The 21069-nt window shown below is 45.4% G+C and overlaps 1 protein-coding gene across 3 annotated transcripts in view; it reads right to left on the bottom strand.

Moving 5' to 3' along the window:
• ZC3H13 (zinc finger CCCH-type containing 13) overlaps positions 1-21069 on the bottom strand; it is a 532845-nt gene that overhangs the window by 54165 nt on the left and 457611 nt on the right. For all 3 annotated transcript variants that reach the window (XM_069205400.1, XM_069205402.1, XM_069205401.1), the window contains exon 18: positions 19101-19301. In XM_069205400.1, coding sequence (XP_069061501.1) covers positions 19101-19301 — 201 coding nt within the window. The remainder of the gene's footprint in view (positions 1-19100; positions 19302-21069) is intronic.

Here is a 21069-nt window from a genome sequence, read left to right as displayed (position 1 = left end):
CAAGATGACGTCTGTAGGATCATATCCTCCATCAAGTACTGCCTCAGCTATTGATCCTTAGTTGTTACTCAAATCACCACGCAACCAAAGATTCAACCTTACAAGGTTTAGAATGGGGATGGCCCACCTTTTAATACCATACCCCTCTAGAGTACATAAGAGCAAGGACTTGTCCCCGTATCCCGGCGACTCTTTAACACAAGTCACAACTCCACATGCTTTTCTTTTGTGAACTATACAGGGACCAATGTAACCGCATATTGAGACCTTTATTGCATAGTTTAAACATACAAAGATGGAAAAATAGCACTAGAGCATCTACAGCTGCGCCAAACTGATATAGTGTGCTAGCTACACTGTATAGTTTTCTCGCTTCTGTGGTCAGAAGTAGGAGAATTGTTGGGAAGTGAAGCTATATGAACTTCATGAGAATGAACATAAGTGCATTTTATGTTATCCCGCTTTTATGTATATGTGCATGTTTAGCTTGGTTGGCGAGTCTTAGACAGGTAGTTAAACTGCATAGCACAAGTTTGGTTAGAATACAGGTTCCACTATATATTTTATGTACTAAGTGATTTTATATACTATTTGTTTTTAACTATTGTTCGACGAGTTTTACAAACTGTTTAAGTTACGTTTTACATTTTTGTGTATGAATTTACATGTGTGCTTTTATGGCTTTTGTACTAAGCCTAATAAAGCTTTCTTTGACCTTGTATGTACATACGTACAAATATATACAAATAGAAGGTAACTGGAACGGCCACAGGCATCCAGGGAGGAGGGAGAGCACTTGTGAATCTACAGCACTACATGTCATGAACAGATGTCTACCGAGTAATTAACATTTTCCGTTCAATAGCATTTGTGGCTGTAGGTACACATGTTCTGCATGGACTGTAAAGCAGTCCAGTCCCTCCATAAACGCAGTGGCTAGCCTGTGGGAGTTACAGCTGTATGAAAAATTGTTCTTAGTACAGCCTGTCCTACATTGGCTTGCTGACGTGATTGAATAGCTACAGAATAATTCTTTGAAATTTATGAAGTGGGGACCAAGTAGCTGCTTTGTAAATGTCAGCTAGAGGAATATTCCCTAAGAAATCTATGGTGGCTTCTTTTTCCCTAGTAGAATGTGCTTTAGGACTTACAGTAACTGTCTTTTTGCTTTAGCATAACAGATCTATCTGCATTTAACTATCCGCCTGGCTATACCACCTTTAGACATTGGATAGCTATTATGAGAAACAGAGAAAGTTACAAAGAGATGTTTAATTTTCCTGAAATGTTTAGCTCTATCAATGTAGTATATGAGTGCCAGTTCGTCATTAATAGTGTGGCAGGCTCTTTCTGCAACTCAGTCAGGCTGTGGGAAGAAAACCAGTAACTCAATGGTTTGATTGATATGGAATTGAGAAACCACTTTGGGGTAAATATGCAGCTCTGGCTGCAAGATGTAGACGAATAGAAGTGTAATCCAAGTTCGCTTTTTGCAAGTGAAGCAAATAGCAAACAATGTCTTGGACTGAAGCTTGAATGGGGTTAATGTGCTTGGTCTGACAGTAGCAAAGAAAACTTTTCCATTTTGCAGCATAACACGCTCTAGTTGTAGGTCTACGAGCTTCCTTAAGAATGTTCATATATTTCGAAGGTAACTATATATAACCAAACTCTACGACTTCAGGAGCCATATCACAAGGTTGACTTGGGGTCTGGATGTCTGATCTGTTCTTGTGTGAGACGATTCGGTCTGCTAGGAAGCTTCTCGTGGGGGACCAGCAGTAGGTCCGAAAGTGTAGTGAACCATGGTGGTCGTGCCCAGGAGGGAGATACAAGGATCCTGGTGAGAAACATTTGTTTAATCTTTTGAACCAGGAATGGAATGAGAGGGCAAGGTGGAGAGGCATAAGCAGATATCCCTGACCAGTTTATCCATAGAGCATTGCCCTTGGAAAGATGGTGTAGGTACCTGGATGTGAAGCTTGGGCATTTTGCATTTTCTCCTGTGGGGAAAAGGTCTATTTGAGGAGTTCCCCACTTTTAGAAGTATTTTTGAAGGACATATGAGTGGAGTTCAATTCATGGACTTGCTGATGCATACTGCTGGGAGATACCTCTGCCACATGTGGTGGTGAAGAGCCAACTTCCATATTGTCTGAGCGTTCTGTGACAACTGGGATGACTGTGCTTCCCCTGTTTTTGTACATAATATATAGCTATCATGATGTCCATCCGGACTAAGACAACGTTGTATGACAGGTGAGGAAGGAAGCTTTCAGGGCTGAAAAATAGTGCCTGAAGTGCCAGATAATTGATGTGCATGGTTTGGTGATTGAGGTCCCAGAGGCCCTGAACTGTGAGATCATGAAGATGCACACCCCAACCGGACAGGGATGCACCTGTGGTCAGAATGAGCGGAGGCGCAGAGTCTTGAATAGGCCACCCTTGCAATAGGTTGCTGCAGAAAGCGGTGAGTATGACGGTCTAACAACACTAGATCCTGAACGTGACCCTGTGACTGAGACCACTGACGAGACAGGTACTGCTGTAGGGGACACATGTGGAGGCTGGCGTGAGCAATGATGCAATACAGGATGCCATCATCCCTAAGACGAATTAAAGTCTTGACTGTGTAGTTAGGTTCTTCCTCAAATTGGAGAAGCATTCACTGAAAACTGTAATTGTGTGCTGCGTTGGGATATGCTAACCTCAACTGTGCATTAGAAAGTCTTGCAGATATGTTTGACTCTGAAGAGGTTGAACATGGGATTTGAGAAAGTTGACTGTGAACCCTAACTTATGAACTAGGTTTATCATGGTTTGAGCGCCGGATTGACACTGCTGCAGTGTGCTAGCTTTGATGAGCCAGTCATATAGAGAAGGAAATACATGAATCTTTTGCCTTCTGAGAAGTGCCGCAACTACAGCTAGGCACTCTGTAAATACTCTGAGCGGTTGTGACGCCAAAAGGCAAGACTCTGAATTGATTATATTTTCCTTCCACCACAAACCTTAGCTATTTCCAGTGTACAGGTTGGATGGGTATGTGGAAGTAGGTGTCCATTAACTCTAGGGCTATCATGAAATCGCTCTGTTGAAGGAGTGGAAAAACACCTTGAAGAGTAACCATGTGAAAGTGTTCTGAGAGAACGTAATGGTTTAACGGTCTGATATCTAGAACAGGTCTGAGTGTTCCAACTTTCAGGGGATGAGGAAATATAGGGCGTACACTCCTGTTCCCTGGAATTGCTTTGGGACAGGTTCGATAGCAACCTTGAGCAGCAGGGATTGTACCTCTTCCTTTGGAAGGGTGACATGCTCCTGAGATAACCTGTGGGAGCGAGGAGGAATGTTTGGAGGTGTAAAAGTGAGCTCCAGACAATAATAGAGAGGATCTATAGTTCCGATGTTATGTGTGTCCACTGTGTGTAGTAATCCTGAAGTCGTCTTCCTACAAGTGTGGTGTGGGGTTTGGGAGATGTATGTAGTCAGTGTTTAGCTGATGAGGCAGAGCCACGGGTGGTACTGCTCCTGTCTCGACCTCTGTTATTAGTACCCTTGTATGCTCCTCTGAAAAAACCTCTAGAGTAAGAGATGGAGGGTTGACTTGTTTGGGAGGTAGACTGTTCAGAGGTCGTTGCTTTATAACCGCCTCTAAATGTGGGGCAACAAAAATTGCCTTTATGAGGCTGAGACTACACAGCGCCCATGGCGTTCGTGGGGTCAGTGTCCTTTTTTAGCTTTTCAAGTGTGGAGTCCACTAGAGGGGCAAAAAGATGCTCCCCGTCAAAGGGCATATTGAGCACAGCTTGTTGCACATCTGGCTTGAAGCCGGAGCATCTAAGCCACGAATGCCTCCTTAACAGTGTGCTGGTGTTTACCCCTGTGCAGCTGTGTCTGCAGCATCTAATACATAGCGTACTGAATTGTTTGAGATTGCCCTCTGGAAACAATCTGTTGACCACATTTACAGCGCTCATCTGGAAGATATTATAGAAGCTTCTCCATCTCACCCCAGTGAGTCCTACCTTGATAGTAAGGCCTACGAATTGGCAATCAAATGTTTGCTGCTTGTGCAGCAATTTTTGCAGCAACTTTTGCCTGCTGCATCAAGCCTTTTGCTCTCCTCGTCTGGTCGGGGAGAGTTCCCTGTAGCCTTGGTGGTTAGCACACTTCCTTGCAAAGGTAGCCGCTATCGAATCTGGTAGGACCTGATATACGAAAGTACCCTCTTTTTGGCAAGAGTACCTACACTTTTTGCCTGCTGTCAGTGTGTTTTAACTTGCTCACTGGGATCCTGCTAACTAGGACCCCAAGTGACTGTGCCCCTGCCCTCTAAATTTGGTTGCCCCTGACTTAGTACAATTGGCACACTGAAGCCCCCATGTAAGCCCCTAGTATATGATAGCCAGGTACTCCGGGAACTGGGGCTCCAGGGGTTCCCCATGGGCTGCAGCATGTATTATGCCACCATTGGGAGCCCATGCAAAATGTGTCTGCAGTCCTTCTATTGCAGCCTGCGTGAAAAGGTGTGTGCACCCTTTCACTACAGGTCATTGCACATCATCCCTATGGCAGGCCCTCCTCACCCAGAGGACAGGGTGCATGTACCTGGGTGTGAGAGCATCCCTGCATGAGCAGAGGTGCCCCCACGAACTCCAGCTCCATTTTCCTGGACTTCGTGAACGCGGGGAAGCCATTTTACCTGTGTCCAGCTACATATTGGTAACTCCGAACCTGGACATGTTTGGTATCAAACATATCGTAATCATACACCAATACTATTGCCAGTATTTATTGTATGATTCCATGCACTCTGGGGTCTCCTTAGAGGACCCCCAGCTGTGCTCCTACCAGTTTGCAGGGTTTTCCCTGGCAGCCCGCGCTGCTGCCATCCTACAGATAGGTTTCTGCCCTCCTGCTGCTTGAACAGCTCAAGCCCAGGAAGGCAGAACCAAGCATTTCCTTTGGGACAGGGAGGCAACACCCTCTCCCTTTGGAAGAAATTTTTTACTTACCAGTAGACAACTGGTTGTGGCATGTAGTGCTGTAGATTCACATGCTGTGCATAAGCTCTCCATCTAGTGTTGGGTTCGGAGTAGTACACCTTGTTGTTCAAAGAAAGTTTTCAAGTCACGGGATCGAGTGACTCCTCCTCTCGTTAATTCTGCGCATGGGCATGGAATCCTTTGTTAGATTGTTTGTCAGCAGGTGGGAGAGTGAAGTAGTGAAAAGAGTATGTAGGATAGAAAAGATGTTGATGCAATGTATTTACGTATCTATCTATCTATCTGGAAAATGTCACTTACCCAGTGTACATCTGTTTGTGGCATGTAGTGCAGCAGATTCACATGCTATGCATATCTCTTCCGACATCTAGTGTTGGGCTCGGAGTGTTACAAGTTGTTTTTCTTCTAAGAAGTATTTGAGTCACGAAAGAGTGACTAAGAGTGCTATCCTTTTTGGGAATATGTGAGTATATTCCTGTTCCCTGTTGAGAACGTGGGACCAATTCTATTGCTCGTTTTAGTAGTAGCGATTTTACCTCTTACTGTATTAGAATTTTGTGTTCGGGGACAATTTGTGGTAACGTGGGGGAATGTTTGAATGTGTGGAGATCAATTCTAGGTAATAGCCAATGCGGATAATTGACAATACTCAATGGTCTGTGGTTTATGGATTGTCTTTCATCCATAACCTCCAGTATAGGCTGAATCTCAGTGTCCTCATCAGAAGGTCTGTACGATTACTGCATTGATTTTGAAATCTGTTTGAGACGGCTCGAAAGTCCTTGCTCTTCTGTGTAATTAGATTTTTTAGGTTCAGAAGTTTGGAGCTTTTTGGGTCCCGAAAATGGAGTTGGTTGTTTCGGTTCCGAAACAGGGCATCGAGGCTTAGACTCCGAGGAGTGAGGACGCTTACTCGAGTCAGAGGCAGAACTTTTTACAGATTTACTTGACTCCAATGTCAACGGAGGAGTGGCCTTTTTCGGCCACTAACTCAAAGGTCAGTCGACAATAGTCTTTTTTCGTGTGACAAACCATGGCCTTCTGGCAGCGGTGTACTCAAGGCCTTCGATGTTTTTTGTATATGGGCGTAGGGGAAGACGTACTCACATGCTGGCAAGCAGTGATAGGCCTATCTTCTTCCGATTCTTGCTCGGAGTCGGTGTCTGCGCCTGTTTTTCCATGACGTCGAGATGTTCTGTACTTTTCAATGCCATCTCTAACCTTCTGGCTCTCCGATCATGCAAGGTCTTCTTGGACCTCACAATCCTCGTCTCGGTGGTCCAGAGAAAGACACAGATTACAAACCAGGTTTTGGTCTGTATAGGGAAACTTTGCATCACATCGAGGGCAGAATCAAAATGGAGTCCGATCCATCAATCTTCCACGCGGTAGGCCCAAGTCGGGCGCCCGCACCCAGAAGGACGAAATCTAGATTCCAACTGTACTATCGGTCGAGGCTAGATGGAAACACAATCGAAACAATACCAGCGATTAAATGAGTTTTCTTAGGTTTCCGATTCGAAATCTCGGAGTGAGAGGAAACACGTCTGAACACGACAGCGGAAAGAAAATCTAACAATGGAGTCGATCCCCATGCGCAGTGTAACCGAGGGAAGGAGTCATTCGATCCCGTGACTCCGAAAGGACTTCTTTGAAGAAAAACAACTTGCAACACTCCAAGCACTGCAGATTCACATGCTGTGCACTGTTCCTGCCATCTAGTGTTGGGCTCGGAGTGTTACAAGTTGTTTTTCTTCGAAGAAGTATTTTGGAGTCACGGGACCGAGTAACTCCTGCAATCTGTACACACTTCCGGGGAGGAGGCGCATGTGAATCTACAGCACTACATGCCACTGGTAATATCTTCTGTTTGATGGCAGGTGTAGCTGTAGATACACATGCTGTGCACAGACTGTAAAGCAGTCCCTCCATAAAGTGGTGGCTAGTGTGCAGGGGTTGCAATTGTTTCAAAAAGTGTTTTAAGTACAGGTTGTCCAACATTTGCCTGTTTAAAAAATGTGTGGTGTAGAACATGTTGCTGCGTTACAAATGTCTGCCATAGGTATGTTACCTAAAAAGGCCATGGATGCACCTTTTTTCCTTCTGGAATGCGCTCTAGGTGGTACAGGTAATTGTCGCTTAGCTTTAGTATAGCAAGTTTGATTAATATGAAATTGGATTTGTTAATACAATCTCTTCTTTAGGAACTTGAAAGGAAGGTTCTTCCAAAGTTAATGCCTGAAGCTCACTGACACGCTTAAGAGGTGATAGCAATTAAGAATGCCACCTTCCTTGGAAGGAATTGTAGGGCACAGGAGTGAAGTAGCTCAAATGGTGGAGCCATGAGTCTTGGGAGCACAATGTTAAGTTCCAAGATGGAGCTGGAGGAATTCTTGGTGGAATTATTCTTTTTAGTCCTTCCATAAATGCTTTGATAACTGGAACTCTAAACAAGGAAATATTTTGTCTGTTTTGCAGATATGCATCTATAGCGGCTAAATGTAAATGAATGGATGTGTATGCTAAATTTGTCTTTTGTAACTGTAATAAATATTGTACAATGTCCTGTACTGTTGGTTGAAGAGGATCAATGTTTTTGTTTGAGCGTAACAAACAAAACGTTTCCATTTTGCTTCATAGCACTGTTTAGTGGTAGGTTTGTGTGCTTGTTTAAGGATATCCATACATTCCTGTGGTAAATGTAAATATTCAAATTCTATGACTTCAGGTGCAATATCGCTAGTTTGAGGGATTTGTGATTTGTATGTGTTATCTGTCCCTGTTTTTGTGTTAGAATATCTGGTCTGTTGGGAAGTTTTTGATGAGGAACAACTGAGAATAATAAAAGTGTTGTATACCATGGTTAAAGTGCCAATGTAGGAGCCACTAAGATCATGCTGAGGGAAAGATTGTTTTATCTTCCATACTAGGAATGCTAAGAGAGGGAGAGAGGAAAGACGTAAGCAAATATCCCTGACCAACTCATCCATAGAGCATTGCCCTTGGACTGAGGGTGTGGGCAACCTGGAGGTGACCAACTCATCCATAGAGCATTGCCCTTGGACTGAGGGTGTGGGCAACCTGGAGGTGAAGTTTTGGCATTTTTTGTTTTGGTCTGTTGCGAACAAATCTATTTGAGGTATTCCCAATTTTATGAAGTATTGTTGAAGGACTTGTGGGTGAAGTTCCCGCTCGTGGGTTTGTTGATGTGTCCTGCTTTGCAGGTCTGCTAAATGGTTGTCTGTCCCCGGAAGATATTATGCCACTATGTGAATATGGAGATGAATCACCCACTTCCATACGGATTGTGCTAGTTGGGACAATTGTTGAGACTGTGTCCCTCCCCCCCCCCCCCCCCCTTGTTTTTTGAGACAGTACATGGCAGTCATTGTCTGTACAAATCAGCACTGTTTTGTGTTGCAATTGTGGAAGGAATGCTTTAATTGCCAAGAATATCGCTTGTAGTTCGAGGTAACTGATATGAAGAGGCCGGTGAGTGTCGTTCCATATTCCGTGAACTGTTAGGTTGAGGAGATGAGCTCCCCCACCGTTGTTTGAGGCATCCGTTGTGAGAGTAATCTGAGGCACAGGGTCTACAATGAACCACCCCTTCATTACGTTTGTGGTGTTCCACCAATGTGGGGAGAGAAGTCTGGCGGTCCAACAACACTAGATCTTCTAACTGACCTTGTGCCTGAGACCACTGACGAGAGAAACACTGTTGAAGAGGACGCATATGAAGTGCACCATGAGGCACTATAGCAATATAAGATGCCATCATTCCTAACAGTTTCATAATAGTTCTTAGTGTGTATGCCTGGTTCTGTTCTAATGTTGCAATTAATGTTTGAAAAGCTTGGACTCCATTTTGGTTGGGAAAGGCTATTCCCCAATTGTGAATTGAGGATAGCTCCTAGATATGGTTGTGTTTGCAGAGGTTGGAGATGAGATTTGATGTAGTTTATGGTAAATCATAAAGAATGTAGGAAGTGAATTGTAGTTTGAGTATCTTTTTGATACTGTGGAAATGAATTGGCTCTGATGAGCCAATCGTCGAGATAAGGGAAAACATGATTTTTTCTTCTTCTGAGATGTGCTGTAACCACTGCGAGGCATTTTGTGAATACTCTGGGAGCAGTTGCGACTCCAAATGGTAATAGGTTGAACCAGTAATATTTTCCTGCTACTACAAATCTTAGGTATTTGAGGTGTGCAGGATGAATGGGAATGTGAAAATAAGCGTCCTGTAGGTCTAGGGCGCTCATGAAGTCTCCTAGTTGTAATAGAGGAATAACATCCTGAAGAGTGACCATGCGAAAATGTTCTGATAGGATGTAGTGGTTTAAGGGTCTAAGATCTAATATTGGTTGGAGAGACCCACTTTTTGGGAATAGAAAATACAGGGAGTAAACTCCTGTTCCTTGGTATTGCAATGGTACTAGTTCTATAGCTCCTTTTAGAAGAAGGGAATGTACTTCCGCTTTGAGAAGCGTTAGATGATCATGTGAGAGTCTCAATGTACGAGGTGGGATTTTTGGTGGAGTGGAAGTGAGCTCTAGACAATAACCATTTTGGATAATATGAAGTACGCACTGATCTGTGGTAATCTGAGTCAATTGGGAGTAAAAGAGTTGTAACCTTCCCCCATACAGGAGTGGTGTGTTTTAGTGTTGTGTCTGGTAAGTCACTGTTCAGTGACTGATGAGGAACCTCTAGAAGTAGATGGTCTTCATCTTCCTTTCTTATTGTTTCCTCCATATAATCCTCCAACGTAACCTCTGGTGTATTGAGAGGTTGGTTTAGTTTGATTTGTGGCTTGTTCTTGGAATGATGACCTAAATCCTCTGCTAAACCGTGCAAAACGAAAAGTGCTCCTATGTGTGCTGGTCTGTAAAGCTCCCATAGCTCTGGCAGTTTGATTGTCCTTATTTAATTTTTCAAGTGTGGTATCCACTTGTGGACCAAATAAGTGCTCCTTATCGAAGGACACATTTAAAACTGCCGGTTGTACTTCTTGTTTAAAGCCTGAACACTTCAGCCATGCATGACATCTTATGATTACACTTGTATTAATACTACGTGCTTCAGCAGCATCAAGTGCACATCTAATGTAGTTATTGGATATTGTCTGTCCTTCATTTCCAATCTCTACTCCGCTTTTACGATGTTCCTCTGGTGGGTATTGTAAAAGTTCTTCTATAGCATCCCAGTGAGCTCTGTCATATCTGAAAAGTAAGGCCTGAGCATTAGCGATTCGCCAATGATTGGCTGCTTGAGCTGCCACTCTCTTCCCCGCAGTATCACATTTTTTACTTTCCTTGTCAGGAGGAGGTGTGTCTCCTGTTGACTGGCTAGCAGCTCTTTTTCGTGCAGTAGGTGTCACAATAGAGTCTGGAGGAATTTGTGCTCTTATATATAGAGGATCAGTGGGTGCAGCTTTGTTCTTTTTATCACCTCTAGGAGTGATATCCCTAGCTCTAACAGGCTCTTTAAATATTTATTCTGCGTGCTCTGATAATTCCTGGGTGCATTGGAAGGAACTGGCTTTTCCTTATATGTTGCGCCAAGGGTGTCAAATAAGAAACCTTCCTCTTTCGGATCAGTGCACATATTTACATTGTGATATGCCACTGCTCTTGCTATAACCTGTAGGTATGATGTGGAATCCTCAGGTGGTGAGGGTCTACCTGGGTAAAGATCCGGATCATTTGGTTTAATAGGATCCGAATCGTACTCATCCCTGGGGTCTAATTCTTGTAATGCATCCCCTATATTCTGCGCCCCACTAGGTGGTGAACTAGGTGCTGTGAACCCTAAATGAGTGGGAGATGTTGGTGGAGTATGTTGTGGAGACGTAGGTAAAGGTGGAGATATAAGAGTATGAGGAGAAGTCTTTTCTTTGGTAGTCTTCTTTGGAGGTGCAGAGTAATCAATACTTTCTTCAAAAGTTAATTTCCTCTTTAGAGGTGGTGGAGGTGATATTGTAATCTGCCCTGTTCCTTGCTGAATTTGAAGTTGGTGCTGCCTAGCGTCCATAACTTGGTTCCACCTGTGACGTAGAGGATATTATAGACTGTCTAGAGTCACTGAAAGTCTTTTGTGTTTTTTTGTTTCTGAAGGTTTTTTCGGATGCAAAATTTTCATAGCTGAAATTGTAGTTGCTAGTTGTTTCTTTTTCAGTGCCGAAGTGGTCGGTACCAAAGCACCATATAGTTTCTGTTTTGTTGGTGCTGAAATGGAGCTACTGGAGGTCGATGCTGAAGACTTTTCTTTGGCTTTTTTTCAAAGCTGAGCTGGTTTGCTAGGCATCCAAACAAGTTTCTCGGATTCGACCATGGCTGGAAGACAGTGGCGGACCGGTGACCTCTTTTGTTTTATCCAATGGGAAAGGGGGCTTTTTACTTACAGGTTTGCTGGTTGCAATGGTTGACTCTCTATGTCCGATCAGACTCCTAATCTTGAACAGAAGACCTCCTCTTGTTTCACATCTTCTTGCGCATGCTCGTCCCCGAAGATGTCCGGTGTATCTTCTGCCTGTCAAAACACCATTTCTATTGGTTTAGATGATCGGTTTCCAAGTGTCTTCTTTGACCAAAAAAGAACTGCGCGCTTCGCAGGTTGGATCGTTGTCGCCTGGTGAAAGACACAAATTACAAATCTAGTGTTGATCAGTGTGTGGAAACTTCAGATGGCATCAAGGGCAAAAACAGAATGGAGTACTAGAAGGAAATGCCTCCTTGGCATGGTTACCCCCTGACTTTTTGCCTTTGCTGATGCTATGTTTTGAATTGAAAGTGTGCTGAGGCCTGCTAACCAGGCCCCAGCACCAGTGTTCTTTCCCTAACCTGTATTTTTGATTCCACAATTGGCACACCCTGGCATCCAGATAAGTCCCTTGTAAGTGGTACCCCTGGTACCAAGGGCCCTGATGCCAAGGAAGGTCTCTAAGGGCTGCAGCATGTCTTATGCCACCCTGGAGACCCCTCACTCAGCAGACACACTGCTTGCCAGCTTGTGTGTGCTGGTGAGAGCAAAACGAGTAAGTCGACATGGCACTCCCCTCAGGGTGCCATGCCAGCCTCTCACTGCCTATGCAGGTATAGATAAGTCACCCCTCTAGTAGGCCTTACAGCCCTAAGGCAGGGTGCACTATACCATAGGTGAGGGCACCAGTGCATGAGCACTGTGCCCCTACAGTGTCTAAGCAATACCTTAGACATTGTAAGTGCAGGGTAGCCATAAGAGTATATGGTCTGGGAGTCTGTTTTACACAAACTCCACAGCACCATAATGGCTACACTGAAAACTGGGAAGTTTGGTATCAAACTTCTCAGCACAATAAATGCACACTGATGCCAGTGTACATTTTATTGTAAACTACACCCCAGAGGGCACCTTAGAGGTGCCCCCTGAAACCTTAACCGACTATCTGTGTAGGCTGACTGGTTCCAGCAGCCTGCCACAACCGAGACATGTTGCTGGCCCCATGGGGAGAGTGCCTTTGTCACTCTGAGGCCAGTAACAAAGCCTGCACTGGGTGGAGATGCTAACACCTCCCCCAGGCAGGAGCGGTCACACCTGGCGGTGAGCCTCGAAGGCTCACCCCTTTGTGCCAGCACAGCAGGACACTCCAGCTAGTGGAGTTGCCCGCCCCCTCCAGCCACGGCCCCCACATTTGGCGGCAAGGCCGGAGAAAATAATGAGAAAAACAAGGAGTCACTGACCAGTCAGGACAGCCCCTAAGGTGTCCTGAGCTGAAGTGACTCTAACTTTTAGAAATCCTCCATCTTGCAGATGGAGGATTCCCCCAATAGGATTAGGGATGTGACCCCCCTCCCCTTGGGAGGAGGCACAAAGAGGGTGTACTCACCCTCAGGGCTAGTAGCCATTGGCTACTAACCCCCCAGACCTAAACACGCCCTTAAATTTAGTATTTAAGGGCTTCCCTGAACCTAAGAATTTAGATTCCTGCAACTAACAAGAAGAAGACGACTGCTGAGCTGAAAAACCCCTGCAGAAGAAGAACAGAAGACACCAACTGCTTTGGCCCCAGTCCTACCAGCCTGTCTCCTGCCTTCCAAAGAAACCTGCTCCAGCGAAGCTTTCCAAAGGACCAGCGACCTCTGAATCCTCAGAGGACTGCCCTGCTTCAAGAAAGACAAGAAACTCCTGAGGACAGCGGCACTGCTCCAAAAGAACTGCAACTTTGTTTCAAAGGAGCAGATTTAAAGACCCCTGCAAGAAGCGTGAGACTTGCAACACTGCACCCGGCGACCCCGACTCGACTGGTGGAGAACCAACACCTCAGGGAGGACCCTCCGGCGACTCCGAGACCGTGAGTAACCAAAGTTGTCCCCCCTGAGCCCCCACAGCGACGCCTGCAGAGGGAATCCCGAGGCTCCCCCTGACCGCGACTGCCTGAACTCCATTTCCCGACGGCTGGAAAAGACCCTGCACCCGCAGCCCCCAGCACCTAAAGGAACGGAACTCCTGTGCAGGAGTGACCCCCAGGAGGCCCTCTCCCTTGTCCAGGTGGTGGCTACCCCGAGGAGCCCACCCCTTGCCTGCCTGCAACGCTGAAGAGATCCCTTGATCTCTCCTTGAAAATCATTGTAAACCCGACGCGTGTTTGCACACTGCACCCGGCCGCCCCCGCGCTGCTGAGGGTGTACTTTTTGTGCTGACTTGTGTCCCCCCCCAGTGCCCTACAAAACCCCCCTGGTCTGCCCTCCGAAGACGCGGGTACTTACCTGCTGGCAGACCGGAACCAGGGCACCCCCTTCTCTCCATTGAAGCCTATGTGTTTTGGGCACCTCTTTGACCTCTGCACCTGACCGGCCCTGAGCTGCTGGTGTGGTAACTTTGGGGTTGCTCTGAACCCCCAACGGTGGGCTACCTTGGACCAAAAACTGAAACCTGTAAGTGACTTACTTACCTGTGAAACCTAACAATACTTTACCTCCCCCAGGAACTGTGAAAATTGCACTAAGTGTCCACTTTTAAAACAGCTTATTGTGTTTTATGTAAAAAGTATACATGCTAATGTAATGATTCAAAGTTCCTAAAGTACTTACCTGCAATACCTTTCAAATGAGATATTGCACGTAGAATTTGAACCTGTGGTTCTTAAAATAAACTAAGAAAATATATTTTTCTATAACAAAACCTATTGGCTGGATTTGTCTCCGAGTGTGTGTTCCTCATTTATTGCCTGTGTGTATGTACAACAAATGCTTAACACTACTCCTTTGATAAGCCTACTGCTCGACCACACTACCACAAAATAGAGCATTAGTATTATCTCTTTTTGCCACTATCTTACCTCTAAGGGGAACCCTTGGACTCTGTGCATACTATTCCTTACTTTGAAATAGTGCATACAGAGCCAACTTCCTACAAGTACTTTCCATCGGGGCTGCATTGTTCAATACCAAGTGGAAAAGGTAGGCCTAAGGAGGGCCCGAATGGGACTTTCTGACCCCCAAAAGGCTCGAAAAAATGTGATCTAGAGTGTAGAAAAAGGAACAGAGAGTTGAATATTAATGTATACGTGTTTTGAAACAATACCGACTACGATAAAAAGACGGAAAGAATCCCGTTTTAGACTGTTTGGAGCCGAGAACTCCCAGCGAGAGGAACACACATCCAAACTCGACGGCAGAGAACAAAAATCTAACAAAGGACTCTATACCCATGCGCAGTATTACCAAGTGGAGGAGTCATTCGATCCCGTGACTCAAAAACTTTCTTAGAACAAAAACAAGTTGTACTACTCAGAACCCAACACTAGATGGCGAGCTTATGCACAGCATGGGTATCTAGAGCTACACATGCCATTGAACAAAGGTGTTACATGGCTTGGGAGTGGTAGCCTCCTCAAGCCACTGGTATGCTATGAAGATCACATTTGGTGCCCTCCTTGCACTAGTCCAAGGACTCCCAGTCCCTGATCTGGCACGAAACTGGATCACCACCCCAGGAGAGGTGTCCAGAGGTCCTCCAGGTGGCCACTTGATTCTGCCATCTTGAAGCCAAGGTGGGCGGGCAATGGCCCTTGTGAGCATCTGAGTACCCAGGTCAGGCAGGTGGTGTCACAGCCTCCTCCTGATAGGTGGTCACCCAATCCCCCTTTTAGGGCTATACAGGGTCTCCCTCTTGGGTGGGTCCTCAGATTTGACGTGCAAACTCCTCTGCAACGTTTAGTTCGACTTCTGGTCACTGGAACTCCAAATGGACTTCACAGGAACCTACAATCTGCAGCTCAAGAGACTTCGCTCTGCAACATTGTTTCTCCAGGTCCTTTCAGCAACTGCAAAATTTCCCTGGCTGTGCATCTTCTGACGGCAGCAAGTCTTCAGTCTGTACCAAGCAGCAAGAAGGAATCTCCCTTGGAGTGAAGGAGTCACTCCCCTGCATCCACAGCCACCAACTGCATCGACGACCGGCCGCATGGATCCTCTCTCCTGTAACTCTGCGTGGATCCTGCAACACAGGTGGTAGTCTGGAGTGGTCCCCTTGGTCCTCTCCACAAGCTGTCCAACTTGGAAAGTGGTGACTCTTTGCCTTTCCTGGCAGGACAGTAGCCCTGTGCACCACGACTCTTGCAGAGGTTTGTTGTCTCTTCTTCCAAGGGATCTTCATGCTCCGTGTAGCCCCGGCCTCCTCCACTCTTCCCTGTAACACGTAGTCTCCTGCCTGCTGCTCCAGCGACGTGGGACTCCATTCCAGGTGTAGTGAGTGGGCCTCACTGTAACTCCTGTGCCTGCGAGTTGCCTGTGAGTTGCCTGTGGGGCTGCATCCTCGACTTCTGGCTCTCCTCACTGCTGAGGGTCACCAGGGACTCCCCTCCGTGGGTTGAGTCTCTTCGGACCTTCCTTGTCCCCAGCAGATCTGCAACTCCTCTTCTGCAACTCTTGCCTTTGCTAAGGCTTGTTGGTGGTTTTTCCACACCACTGCCGGACTGCAACTCTTCTTCCGACGTGGAACACTGACTGCATAACTTCTGGAACTCTTCTTCTGCTCCTGTGCTGCATTGCTGACTCCTGGTCTTCGTCAACCTGGTCCTGCATCTCCAGAAGGGTGGGTAGTAACTCCTGCCCCAACCGGACACTCCAACTGGAACTAGACTTCATTTGCAAGTCCTCTTCTGTCAGGATCCATCTTCTGATTTCTTCCAGTCTTGCTTTGGTCCTGCACAGTCCTTTTGCTAAGTTTATCTGTGGGTTTGAGGGAAAAACTGGTACTTACCTCTTCTCTCCTGGTCACTGGGGGGCCACTCTGGTACTTACCTTTGGGGTTTCTAGTTCCTTAGGCTCCCCTCTACAGATTCCACTTACCTGGGTGGGGGGCTGCCTTTCGCATTCCACTTTTTCAGTATATGGTTTGGTCTCACCCTCAGGTCTCTACTATTTACTCTTATTTCACTGTTTTCTATTGCTTTCTATACCCATTGCTGATTACTAAGGTGTACGTAATAGGGTGTTTACTCACCTGCTAGTAGACTATTGCCACTAAAATAAAATACCTTTATTTTTGTAACACTGTGTGGTTCTTTCATTTATGTAAGTGCTGTGTGACTATAAGTGGTATTGCATAAGCTTTGCATGTCTCCTAGAAATGTCTTGGCTGCTCATCCACAGCTACCTCTAGAGAGCCTGGTTTCCGAGACACTGACAACATCACACTAATAGGGGATACCTGGACCTGGTATAGGGTGATAACACCATAGGTGCACACCACACACTAGGCCAGCTTCCTACACCTGAGAACTGATATGTAGTGGGTCTGAAGGAGCAGGTTTATACTTTTTGTCCACCCTAGGAGTTATAATCCTAGAGTGGACTGGCTCTTTAACGTTATTGTCTGCATAATGAATCATGCCCGGAAGCATTGGAAAGAAAATACATAATCTAGTTCTATTGGGTCTCTGTGCAGTTGATCATAATGAAACGCAGCTGCCATTGCTATGACCTGCTGGTAACTGGTAGTATCTTCTATTCAGGGGGGTGGGGAAGGATGTTTGTGTGGGATATAAGTCTGGGTCTGTACTGATCATGGGATAGGGGTCGTATGTATCTCATGGGTACTACCAAAATCTTCCACTCCAAATAAGGGTGAACCCTGAGGGGTGAGATCTTCTGCAGTAGGAGAAATAAGTAAATGAGGAGGGGAAGGGGATGGGAATGGAGAAAAAGTTGAAATTGGAGGTGGTGAGGAAGGTGGTTGGGGAGGAGGAAGGTGGTTGGGGAGGAGGAGGAGGCAAAGAAGTGGCGGCCTTGTCTTCAGAGGCCTTTTTTGGGGGTGGTGAAATGTCCAATGCCTCTTGAAATGGTAATTTCTTCCTTAAGGTGACAGGGGAGAAGTAACAATACGCCCGTCCCTTCCTAAATATGGAGGTGGAACTGTTTAGCGTCCACGACTTCTATTATCAGCTCTACTGGAGATGGTGTATTGGAGGATTAGCTCGAGTCCAGATGCTGGTTTCCTGTGTTTTGAGTATCAATTATTTCAGTTGGTGAGTATTTTTGGGTGCCGAAGCTGCAGTGAATGCAGTTTGCCTCTGAGACAATGTGCTAAGTCCCGAAGGTTGATGCCGAAGACGAAGGTACAACCTTGGCTAGATTGGGTGCCAAGCGGAGGGTTGAGGCAGCCAAAGTGGATATCAGAGACAGACATGGCCTAGTGGCAGTGGCAGTCTAGTGACCTCTCTAAAGTTTTTATTTTTATTTTTTTAAGTCTTGGTATGGACAGGAGTGGGGGGTCACAGTACTAACTGGCAGAGCAAGTGTGATGTCTTGGCTCTCAATGTCAGACTAAACTCCGAAGTCCGAGTCCTGAATGAAGACGGCCTCCTCTTGTTTGGGTTTCTCCTGTGCATGCTCTTCCCCAGATATGTCCATGCTGTCTTCTGGGGATCTGTGTGCCATCTCCAGCCTATGCACCCCTTCAATCTCGAAGGGTCTTCTTTGATCTGAAGGATCTGCAAGTGTTGCAGGTACCCTCCTGGTGATTGGGAGAAATACACATGATGATGATCAGTGCAGGGAATTTGGAGTGGCACAGAGAGCAGAAACTAGATGGTGTCCGTTCCAACAGATGGACATTCTCATGTGGAGGAAAGCCCGAAACTGGGTAAGGCCAGATCCCGAAGGGGGCGCTGTCAACTCTGGACCCAACAATTTGGAAAGTACGAACGAAGAGGATTGAAACTCACTAGTAAAAGAACAATACCGTTGAATAGAAGAATAGACAGAAGGAAAGTTTCAGACCGGAGCAAGTCGAAAACAGAGCAAATAAATGCACATCTGAACTCAACGGCAGAGAGAAAACAATCCGACAGAGGGCTCAAAGCCCATGCGCACTATGACCAAGGAGGAGGAGTCATTCGATCCTGTGACTCAGAAATGCATCTTCGAAGAAAAACAACTTGTAACACTCCTAGCCCAACGCTAGATGGCAAGAGATATGCAGAGCATGTGTATCTACATCCACAAATGCCATTGATGTTTTAAAAAAATACTTACTGGACATTTGAGTTATTGTTTACTAATGTTACACTGCTTGGGTTTCTAACCCCACACATGTTACGGAGTAAGCCTTCATTGGTCGACTGGCAATCCATGGAAAGTCAAGTGCTAAAGAAGTCCTTCAGTTTCAAAAGCAAAGGTACTGGGCAATGGAACAACGGTGGTAAATGATGGCAACACTAACAGTTACAGCTCAGAGAAAAGGCTTGGACACAATTTACTTGGACATTCTTTGCCAAATAACAAGCCAGTTATTGTCAGTCAAAGTCGAACATCCATGCCTTGCCTTGAAGAAGAAAAGCAGTCAGTTGGGTCACCTGAACCTTAGCAGAGCAGTGCACACTTGTCTTCTGATTTGTCACCATAAGCAGCTCACATTCAGCCTCTTGATGTCCCTCCTCTTCAGCTGCCAGGCATGCATATGACAAACCAGAACCGCCAATACTGTGACAACACCAGAACCTCTCATTTTCAAAAACAAACTCCTCAGCCTTTACCAGTTTGTTGCAGTGAATCCACCAAACTAAATCACAGTGAGCTCCCAATGACAATCAAATGTATTTACCTTTAGGCTTTTCCAATGATTTCTGACAGGTTTCTTTAACTTTTGTGAAAAGATCAGGACCTGCCAGTCGTTTTGAAATACCAACTCTCAGCAAAACTGCGCCTGGAGTAAACTTTAGGAGTGCAGCTCCTGGTTCTCTGGGTTCTTTTGGTTGTTTTGGCATCAGACTAGACCAGTCAACATCAATTACATCAAGAGGATCTGCAACAACAACAAAAATTATAAAGGAAAATGAAGGTTAAATATAGCATTCAGTCTTGAAACAACATTCATAAAAGGAGGTGGTTGAAAGTCAGATTAAGAATGGTAATCAGACAAGCTTTACTTCTTATCACAGAGTGGCTATGCATGAGAGATTCTGAAACTGCCCACTTACCTTTTGAAAATGTGCAGCAATATGCAATCAACGACTAGTGTTCAAGTACCACTGTGTGCACGTTAAATTAGGCAAAATGTAATATCCACTCAGATATTACCACTCTGCGTCACAAAATGAACGCCTGAATATACTTCTACATATATATTGCACTTCCAGTTGTAGAAAATCAGGAAAACAAGTGCATCAATCTGCAGTCACAAGTCTGACAGGGGGGTGGGAATTAGTTTTATCCCTGGAGTCACAGGAGCAGGCTAAGCAAATTAGGTTAAATCCAACAAAGTGAAAACTTTGTTGTGATTCAGAAATATTTGCAAACACAGTCCCTCATTAATCACACTTCTAAACATAGGGATAAATAAGGAATACGTAAGTTGTGTAGCAAGCAAAGAAGAGTTGCAGGAAAGTGGTCCATGGCATGGAGATGTGAAAACTGAGAGACTGGAGACTGATAGCACTTCTCACCCACTTTAGGCTCATGTTTGTGACCACAAAACAGGTGGTGTAAAATACAAGCTGAATTCCTGCAAAAGGCACTACTTTGATAACCACTTTAACCACCAGAGGCTGAGCTTATTTCAAGATGTTCAGTTTGGCAAGTAGGACGTCGTGTAGAGGGAAAGCACCACCATTGGCAGTTTATTCACTGTGAGAACATCTGTACAGTTCATGTGCCAAAACGTCCTAAAACAATGGGTAATTTGTGGTTTGAGGCAGTACCCCCTATAAATAAAAACATAAAAGAGTGGGCAAACAGACAACAGCCCTGTAAGCCCCACCCAGCTTCATTGCCAGGTCGCAGTCTAACCTTATACACGCTACCTGCGTTTTCAGGCACTATTTTCCTGCAAAAAGGTAAATAAGAGGATAAAACCCTGCTAAACAATAAATAAACAGGTAGAACTTCACTATGGGGAACTAAGTGGCAGGGTGCGAATGTCTGAGTTCCCAGTGGGGTAAAAACCTAGAACCTAATGAAGGCCTCCTGGTGAAACAGATGTAGTAAGCAAATTATTAAGTAATCCCTTTTTATTTAGACACGAAGAGCTGGGGTAGAGGCGAGTGGTAGGTCACATGCGAAGCTCCAGAAACACCTGAAAGAGATGCCACATTGTCTGGTTGAAGGCAGCAATTTGCTGCAGAGGAGGATGACTGCTCGGGGAATTCGAGGTGGGATGAAACCAACTGTGAGAGCCGACTGTAGGCAGAAGATGTTCGGTGATATGATCTTTCGATTGACACCCTCGTACCTTCTTTCCAGATGTCAAATTTGTGGGGCAGTGTCACACTTTGCCTTCTTATGGCACATCTTCGACTTATCAGAAGACTAAGCGAGAGCAGGATTTCACGAGGGACAGACTCCTTGACCTGGATCATGAACGGCTAAGACTTGGAGCAGGAGCAAGAGCTATATTTTGATTTGAACCTCTTATGTCGAGTGATGTGGAGTTTCCCCTTCCAGATCATCTTTGGGTGTGTTGGAGCAGATATGCTAATATGAGAAATTTCTAATGATTTGCGTATGGATACTAATGAGAAATGTTGATAAAAGAACTAATATTTGAAAATAACGTGTATGGGTAAAATGTGCCC

Source organism: Pleurodeles waltl, chromosome 8, assembly GCF_031143425.1.
Source record: "Pleurodeles waltl isolate 20211129_DDA chromosome 8, aPleWal1.hap1.20221129, whole genome shotgun sequence".
Lineage (NCBI taxonomy): Eukaryota > Metazoa > Chordata > Amphibia > Caudata > Salamandridae > Pleurodeles > Pleurodeles waltl.
Note: the sequence above shows the minus strand (reverse complement) of the source record. Positions and strands in the feature narration are given on the sequence as shown.